Raw genomic sequence first — 9,476 nt, 5'->3', positions numbered from 1 at the left:
TGCAGTGCTAACAGGGAACATAAAAAGCATGGTGCGTGGGGTAGAAACTAAAGTGATCATGGTCCGCTACAATCAACCTTTTGTTTTTCTGTTTGACCACCTGTTTACAACCTCCCAGACCTCAACAGTCAGTCAATCACCAGGACAGATGCAGATATGGTTTGAGTCGGACCAGAAACAACCAGTCGGTGTCACTGTTCACCTACAGCACAGTTCTCCATAACCCATCTTCCTTGCTTTGTATCCAGAAGTAACATACTTAAGTGCCTGGAAGCTGCAAGTTGATGAAAAAAGGACGGATTGATTCCTTAAATGTTCAGTCAAAAACAACAACACTTATCCTGGCTAAAGTTGCATTTTATCTAGATGTGTTTACTCAACAGATTTTTAAAATCACAAACTAGATGTTTATGGTTTTCCAACATCCTTTTCCACACCTTCCAACATATTCTTCCAGTCTGTTTTTTTTTTTTTACCAAAAACAACTATTTTGTTCATTGTATTAATTACTGAGTTAAGCGTTTTCCTTTGATTTCACTCAGCCAATGTGAGCATTTAGAGAGAAGACAACTGCAAGACGAATAGAAGAAATGGTTAATTATTGAATGTGATTAGTAGTTGGTCATAAAGGGAAGCAATGTCAAATAATTTAAACTATGAATGAAATGGACTTAAATTTATTTTTATTCACACAATTTAATTTGAGCTTTCAAAAACCCTCTGAGCCTTACCTCGGCTTAGTCTCAAACGAAACCTGATGAATGTGTGGAGGTGGGGAGTTTGAGGAAGTCTGCATTACATTTATGGAATGGCATGTGTTGCAGATCACATTAGCCCCTTGGCACAAGCCGCAGGCTGTTGTTGATAGAAGTGCCTGTCACAGGCCAGAGATGCAGAGAGAGGAAAGGGAGGGAGTGTGTGTGTGTGTGCGTGTGTGTGTGTGTATCAGAGAATCAGAGGAGAATGAAACAGATTAGCTACGAAAAGAAAGTCAGACTCGTTTTTCTTGTTTCTGCATTTTTCAAGAAGGTGGGACGTGCTCGTGTAAACAGCTAGGCTCAGTGTTCATACAACTCAGTACGAGGATTGCTCTCCGTGCCCTGGATTTAAACACTCAAACCGCAATAAAAGGTACAGTGATGTATCTAGGATTTATGTGTTAACTCTATGCATAGTGTGAATCTGTGTGAGTGTGTGTGTGTGTGTGTGTTTGAGAGGGTCTTTGAGGAGCAGATACACCTGTCACTTGAAGGACAGCTCGTTCCAGTGATATGTTGCTCAGAGGAGACTTTTTGAGCTGCTACACTTCATCATGATACCTGAGAATATGTCATAATTTTCTCTGTGCAACGTTCATTTTATGACAACCACAGTAAAACATGTGTGTATGCAGTATTAACTGCTACATAGGTATGATCAATATCAGCAAAGGCGATGTCAAAGCTTAATTCTGTTTGCAGATACTGGGTAAACTTCAGCTGGTTCAGTCTTTTTAATCAAGTTTCTGTGGTTGTGTCATCTGCATACCATGCATCTAATGACAGTGGTTTTTCCTGTCCAGTGCAAGTGTCACGTACATGAATGTACAAGAAGGAATACTCTGCATTCTTTCTATCAGCTTTAGGAATGTGACAATAATTAAACTCTCATTCATCATTTTCTTTTACAATGTTCATATAAAAGTCAAAATGAGAATGTTTAATCAAAGGTTTTCAAAGATGTATTACATTATATATTGTCCCATGAAGAGGAAATAAGTTATAATAAAAGCTGACATACCGGTAAACATTTATCTTAAAATCTGGTAACACTTTCGATGACGCCCCTGTTTCTAATGTTTGATTAACATATAGTTAAAATGCTACCTTATCGGCTTGTAAGTCTGTATAATTATAGCTTGGATTCTTAAATGTTTATAATACTCAGTAAAATAAATGTATTATAAACATACATATATCTGTGTACTAGAATTGGTGTTATGTTTTATCTGCAGTGAATTTAATGTATAGCATTTTTTTCATCAAAGTTGGGTCAAATGGAGAACTCCATTTCTGAGATGACCAGTTAAACAAAATAACAAATGTCATGTTTTGTATGATCCTGCAAAGATTTAATAATGCATTTTTTAAGATGACCTTAAGACACTAGAATTGGGCATCTTAGAAAGTGTTACTATTTATTTAGTTTTGTCATTTTATCTGAACAGTGTCCCATATTGTATGTCTGACTTTACTCCATCTGCATTCACAAAACAACAGATGTCTAAATCACCGCCACCAGTGGCCCCTCGGAAGCACTCAGGGGTTCGAGTGATGATGGTCCCTGGAGATCAGCCTCCTGCTGTAGTCCTACCCGTCTACACACATTTTGGCAATGGTATTTTTAACCGTCTAATGTGTATTTATATGTTTATTCCCAGCATATATTATACTGCTGCTTGTAACCAACAATATGCATCATGTTAGGTGTCGGTGTTTAGGTGTTGCATGTCTAAGTTTGCTTTAATGGCTTTGTTCTTGTCCTCAGAGAACGGTGCCAGTGGGGAGTCGAGTTTTACATCTCTATTGAGTGCAGAGAGAGAATTGGTATGTAATTGCATAGTTAAATTAAGATTTAACAGTATTTAAAAATGCAGTTATTACAGGGACATGGTTGGATTGCATACATGTGTTAGCGTGCCTTATAAGAAATGCATATAAATATTTCAGCATCTTTGTATGTTGTGTAACTCACTGATAACTTCTTAAAATACCAGTATGAACTGTTAAGGTTGCTCTGGCAAATGGCTGAAACACACTGTATTTTTCTTCAGGAGATTATGAACCACTGCTTTGACGATGTGGAGCGGTTCATGACACGCCTGCAGCAGACCGCTGAGGCCCAGAGTGTCATCAACCAAAGGGAGAAGAAGAGGAGCAGAAAGAGCAAGAAGAAGAAGGAGAACCAAGATGGTGAGAGTTGTAATGTAGTCATAGTTTACCCAGAAGTTAAAGAAATGCCCTGCATGTAGACAATCCATCTGAGTCTTGAGAAACAAACCCAAATGATAATGTTAAGAATTGTGAGATGTCTAATGAAGGATTAAGGCAGTGTAGATCAGGATGCAGAGGAGGAAATATTCGGGGTGCTTGGTTGAGGTTTGTGAATGCTGTTTTCTGGGGCAGCAGAAGAAGAGCAAAACTAGGGAACTGAAGACAGAAGCTGTATGTTGAATCACTATTTACGTGCTAAAAGCAGGTCAATGGGCAAAGTGCCAAAAAGTCCTTCAGGTATTTTTGAAAATTCTTGCCCGCAGCAATCATGCACCATGACAAAGAAGTCACTGTAGCTGTGGCCAAGTCAAACCAGGGACATTAAGAAGCGGAAATAAAATAATGTTGTTTTACATTTTAACAAGCTGTCTTCAGGGCTGTTTCCACTTCCATGAAGATTAATCATTAAAAAAAACAAGAAGATTTTGTATTTTCAACGCTGCACACTATAAATTGATTATTGGTTTGAATAGGAGTATAAGCGTTTTCCGTCCATTTGTGTTTTCTCTGTGTTGTCCTGGCAACATGGCCAGGGTGTTTCCAAGTGTACGATGGGATAGGTGTGACCCTTGATATGTATAAAGGCAAATAAACGTATGAATGTATTAGTAATGAAATGACAGATTGTTATTAGTCACTTGCTTTGTAGGGAGTACTTGCTGGAACAAGCCTTCCACACCTTCACTCGAGAACTTAATTTGACTTTTCAATTTTTTTCCCCCTAAAATTGCCATGGACAGTTTAATAACATAGATCACCATGTTTGTGTGTCCTGTTAAGCTGTAATTGTTCTCCTCTGTTTGCAGATGATTTGTTGACCCTGAAAGCTTTGCCTCCATCAGAGGAAGAGTTTGTGGGCATCTTTCAGAAAATCAAATACTCCCTCAGTCTGCTGGTGAGATTAAACTCATCATAATTGAGCACTTAGTGACTCTGGTAATGCCCGAGTAAATTCTGCTGTAACATTTATATAACATTTATTGCTGGTTTATGTAGGACCGTCTCAAGTCATCCATCACACAGCCTAATGCGCCAGAGCTGCTACATCCCATCTTTGTGCCTCTCAGACTGGTGAGTCCTCCTAACATTTTATCTAATAGCTTCTCTACCTCTGTGATTCTGACTTAGGCTACTCTCTTTTTCACAGATGGTAAAAACCACTGGAGGTCCGGAGTTAGGAGCATCTGTGGTCAGTCCTGCTATGACCAGTGGGGCTGTTTCACTGCTCCAGAATCATCTAACTGAAGAGGATACGGAGCTGTGGACTTCATTAGGACCCAACTGGACTTCCCCCTGGTCTGTGTGTTTGTGTGTGTTTGTAATTTTTTGTTTGAAAGTGTTGCTCCAACAAGATCTTCTCACCCTTTTCCCCAGTTCACACCTCAGCATGTCTGTTCCTCCATACACACCTGTGTTCCTTGATGGGTGGAAGCCTCAGGCCTATGACTCAACTGGCCAGCTTTTCGAGGATCCCATCGAGTCGCAGCACAAGCAAGATGCTTTCAGTGAAAGTAGCGGGGCGAACAGTCTGCAGGAGCGAGCTCGCCAGACAGCGGAGGGCCCAGGGGAAGACAGTTATGACGTGTGAGTATTTAGACATTTAGCTCTCAAAACCCCCATCTTCAAACATGCTTTTTCCTGTTCCTGTCCACTCCCCCATGTCTTAACTCAGGCCAGTTCATACTGCTTTCTGTTCTATAGCTTCTTTGTTTTTCTTCTAAATTAACTCCTATATAAACGTCTGTTTGTTGCATGAAATGTTTTTGTAGAGTGTTGTAGAGCTTTGGGATTTCAGCCTCTGCAGACCATTTACAAATCTTTCTTGTTTCAGAGAAGAAAATGGGCCCCCGCCAGAGGGGGAGAGGCATTTCTGCTGCAGCTATGACTTTGTGGCTAGAAACAGCACTGAGCTCTCTGTGCTGCAAGGAGAAACACTAGAGGTACACATCCATAATGAGACATAAGGGTCAGTGACCCACCCGTAAAAAGAGGTGCAGCGGAAAGTAACATAAAACTTGACGGCTGTTTTTTGCAGGTCATTGACTCATCCAAGCGGTGGTGGAAGTGTCAAAACCGCTTTGACCAGATCGGATTTGTCCCCTCTAACATCCTGGAGCCTCTATCTGCTCTAAATCACAAAGGCAGAGCCAGCCCAGTGTTGCGCTCAGAGTCAAAGGTACAGATACACCACTCATGCAGAGTTTTCAAACACAGTGGCTCTTTGTTCTATGCCGTTCCACAGTTTTTATTCATTCCCCCTTTCCACAACAGAAGACAGCCCTTAGCCCTCGGACAAAGTACTTCTCGTACGCTCCAGTGAGCCCATCTGGGACAAGTCCCACCCCTACAAGCCCAATGAGACCACAGAGCATGGTTTTACCCTCTACAACAATGCAGGGAGAAGACCACGACCGAGGTAATAAGTCCACATGTGTTGATATGACAATATCATGTGTACAAACATAAGAGAGTTCACAAACATGTTGGATCACAGGAGATTCTTATACATTATAAATTAAGTGTTGTGTGTTTTGTATTTGCAGTGATGATAATGAATGATGAGCTCATGCAGAGGCTAGCTGAGAAACGAGGCTCTATCCGCCCGCAGGTGCTCCCCCGCTCAGCTGACTCCTCCACTCCCCTGAACTACCACTCACCTGCCGCTGAGGTGGAGGCCTGGCTCACTGCCAAAGGCTTCAGTCAGCAGTGAGTGTGAAGGAAGCTGGAGAAAGCTCAGACCAAAGATACAAACTCAGTAATAAACCTGCAAGCACTATTGTTTTAAAAAATCAATCCAGTTCCATTGCGCTGGTGCATTAGTCTTGAAAGTAACTAAATTGCAGTTAATTAACCCTTTAAAGTTATCATTACTCACCCTGCCTTACCTTGAAGCTTGCACAAGTGTTTTGAATAATAAGGGTTTATTGATTTGCATGTATTTGGGAAGGGCACCAAACTGGAAAACTGAGGTGTGGATGTAACATATAGTTAGTTAGTTCACAGTAGATGCATGCAAAAAACAAGTGTTCTTGAATAATTTTTGTACGTAACACAGGGTGAGATATTAACAAACAACTAGTAATGTTGGGGTTAGGTGGTCTTTTAAAGAAATGCCACAACCATCATGTTAAAGATTGGCTGTGTTCCTAACTAACTTATCCCATGCAGCATTGTATCACTAATGATAAATGGGAGTAATTTATTCTACTATACCAGGACATCTAAAATAAGAAGTGGGGGGGCTTATTGGACACTTGGGTGCTTTAAGAACAATTGAATCAATTTAATATCCACAGTATGTTGCATTGCAAAGGTTTTCTGGAACACACTTTGATTTTGTTAACTGCACAACAGCGCCCTCTACTGCCAAACCCTCCTCCCTGCAGATGCTTGTGTGTTGCAGTTGAACTGTGAACTGAGTTGAGTTGAACATAAACAGTCAGCCAAGAGGACATTCAGGACCTTTGGGGGCAGTGATAACAAAATAATAAAGAAGTGAATCTTAATATTATACATGCTTAAATCCTTCTATAAGAAAAAGACACTTACAGTGGGGCAAAAAAGTATTTAGTCAGCCACCAATTGTGCAAGTTCTCCCATTTAAAAAGATGAGAGAGGCCTGTAATTGTTATCATAGGTATACCTCAACTATGAGAGACAGAATGAGAAAAAAAAATCCAGAAAATCACATTGTAGGATTTTTAAAGAATTTATTTTCAAATGATTGTGGAAAATAAGTATTTGGTCAATAACAAAAGTTCATCTCAATACTTTGTTATATACCCTTTGTTGGCAATGACAGAGGTCAAACGTTTTCTGTAAGTCTTCACAAGGTTTTCACACACTGTTGCTGGTATTTTGGCCCATTCCTTCATGCAGATCTCCTCTAAAGCAGTGATGTTTTGGGGCTGTCGCTGGGCAACACGGACTTTCAACTCCCTCTAAAGATTTTCTATGGGGTTGAGATCTGGAGACTGGCTAGGCCACTCCAGGACCTTGAAATGCTTCTTACGAAGCCACTCCTTCGTTGCCCTGGCGGTGTGTTTGGGATCATTGTCATGCTGAAAGACCCAGCCACGCTTCATCTTCAGTGCCCTTGCTGATGGAAGGAGGTTTTCACTCAAAATCTCACGATACATGGCCCCATTCATTCTTTCCTTTACACGGATCAGTCGTCCTGGTCCCTTTGCAGAAACACAGCCCCAAAGCATGATGTTTCCACCCCCATGCTTCACAGTAGGTATGGTGTTCTCTGGATGCAACTCTGCATTCTTTCTCCTCCAAACACGACGAGTTGAGTTTTTACCAAAAAGTTCTATTTTGGTTTCATCTGACCATATGACATTCTCCCAATCCTCTTCTGGATCATCCAAATGCCCTCTAGCAAACTTCAGACGGGCCTGGACATGTACTGGCTTAAGCAGGGGGACACGTCTTGAACTGCAGGATTTAAGTCCCTGGCGGCGTAGTGTGTTACTGATGGTAGCCTCTGTTACTTTGGTCCCAGCTCTCTGCAGGTCATTCACTAGGTCCCCCCGTGTGGTTCTGGGATTTTTGCTCACCGTTCTTGTGATCATTTTGACCCCACGGGGTGAGATCTTGTGTGGAGACCCAGATCGAGGGAGATTAGCAGTGGTCTTGTATGTCTTCCATTTTCTAATAATTGCTCCCACAGTTGATTTCTTCACACCAAGCTGCTTACCTATTGCAGATTCAGTTTTCCCAGCCTGGTGCAGGTCTACAATTTTGTCTCTGGTCTCCTTTGACAGCTCTTTGGTCTTGGCCATAGTGGAGTTTGGAGTATGACTGTTTGAGGTTGTGGACAGGTGTCTTTTATACTGATAACGAGTTCAAAAAGGTGCCATTAATACAGGTAACGAGTGGAGGACAGAGGAGCCTCTTAAAGAAGAAGTTACAGGTCTGTGAGAGCCAGAAATCTTGCTTGTTTGTAGGTGACCAAATACTTATTTTACCGAGGAATTTACCAATTAATTCATAAAAAATCCTACAATGTGATTTCCTGGATTTTTTTTCTCATTCTGTCTCTCATAGTTGAGGTATACCTATGATACAAATTACAGGCCTCTCTCATCTTTTTAAATGGGAGAACTTGCACAATTGGTGGCTGACTAAATACTTTTTTGCCCCACTGTATATCCAGATTATAAGTGAACTCTGATAATGAAAGTTCTCATAACACTGATCTTCTTCCTTCCTCCTCTCTTAGGACAGTTCAGAGTCTGGGCGTTTTAAATGGAGCCCAGCTTTTCTCCCTGAATAAGGAGGAGCTGCGCACCGTGTCATCAGATGAAGGTGTGAGAGTCTACAGCCAAATCATGGTGCAGAAGTCCCTCCTCGAGGTTTGTCCACTGTTTTTGTTGGTTTTGTTTGTGTGGTGGAATCACCTGGGTTGATTTGTTCTGAGTCATTTGTTATGCACAGACTTATCTCAATTTAAAATGCAGTGTTACTGACCCATATTGACTTAAGATTAGTTACCTTTCACTTTGAAAAACTATGAAATTGATCGCAGTTCGTACAGATCGGACAAGTCAACAGTTGCAGGCAGGTAGATTTACCAGTTGTTGATTAGTAAAGAGCCTTTTTTGTTCTTAGTCTGGTACCAAAGTTATTTCATAATATTTGTTATCTGGGGTGTGTTTTAAATTGGCCTCCACTGCACAAACATTGGTTTTAGATATGGCTGAATAGGATCGGAATTTGAAAACAATAGTCTTTTTCAAATGTAGGTTTTAAATGAACAGTTGAGAAGCTGCTTTTGAAGAGTGTCAATATACTTTCTGCTGGATATTTGTCTTTTAATCACATTTTATCTTGTGTCCTTCTCAGGATGTGCGGAAATCCACGGAACTAGAGACAGCGATGGAGAAGCAGAAGATGAGGATTAACCTGTAATGAGAGAGAGTGATGTAGGGCGACGGATGTGGTATCAAACATCAATGGAAGGAACTGTAGGATTGCATAAACAGCTGGATGATGCAGAGGTTATCTTTTTATATTCTTGTCATACATGCTGTTATATCATGAGCTACAGATCCACCAAGCTGTGTTAAAAATTCACATCAAACACTGTGATTGCACATCTTACACATCAATCTGTGTTAAGACAATTTAGCTTGCCGCAGACGGGTTTAAAATAAATACACATTCAATACATTATTTAATAACTCTTTCTGTTTTATTTTAATGTTTTAATTATTTGTTTATTATTGTGCCTTCACATGCAGAGCATATCATGACATAAGGTAGCACACAGTAACAGGGGTTATATTGCTGTCAATATATTGGCTTTAATAAAACTGTAAATATGTGTATTTTGTATTTTATCTAAGAGTTTAATGAAACCTTTCTTTACTTATTATATTATATGAAGAAATATAGATAATATTTCACAAGTATGTAACAGACTGAAGTGGTTGTGTT

The 9,476-nt window shown here is 40.4% G+C and overlaps 1 protein-coding gene across 1 annotated transcript; it reads left to right on the top strand.

Moving 5' to 3' along the window:
• Positions 1-853: 853 nt before the first annotated feature.
• Positions 854-9,367, top strand: eps8l1a (EPS8 signaling adaptor L1a). Its single transcript, XM_063903372.1, has 14 exons — positions 854-1,131; positions 2,259-2,376; positions 2,527-2,585; positions 2,813-2,951; positions 3,839-3,927; positions 4,029-4,103; positions 4,180-4,328; positions 4,407-4,616; positions 4,864-4,972; positions 5,068-5,208; positions 5,304-5,448; positions 5,576-5,738; positions 8,260-8,392; positions 8,883-9,367. The coding sequence occupies exons 2-14, from the start codon at positions 2,259-2,261 to the stop codon at positions 8,946-8,948; spliced, it is 1,596 nt and encodes a 531-aa protein (XP_063759442.1). The 5' UTR covers positions 854-1,131; the 3' UTR covers positions 8,949-9,367.
• Positions 9,368-9,476: the final 109 nt, after the last annotated feature.

Source organism: Eleginops maclovinus, chromosome 16, assembly GCF_036324505.1.
Source record: "Eleginops maclovinus isolate JMC-PN-2008 ecotype Puerto Natales chromosome 16, JC_Emac_rtc_rv5, whole genome shotgun sequence".
NCBI lineage: Eukaryota > Metazoa > Chordata > Actinopteri > Perciformes > Eleginopidae > Eleginops > Eleginops maclovinus.
This window is presented reverse-complemented; position numbering and strand designations above follow the sequence as displayed.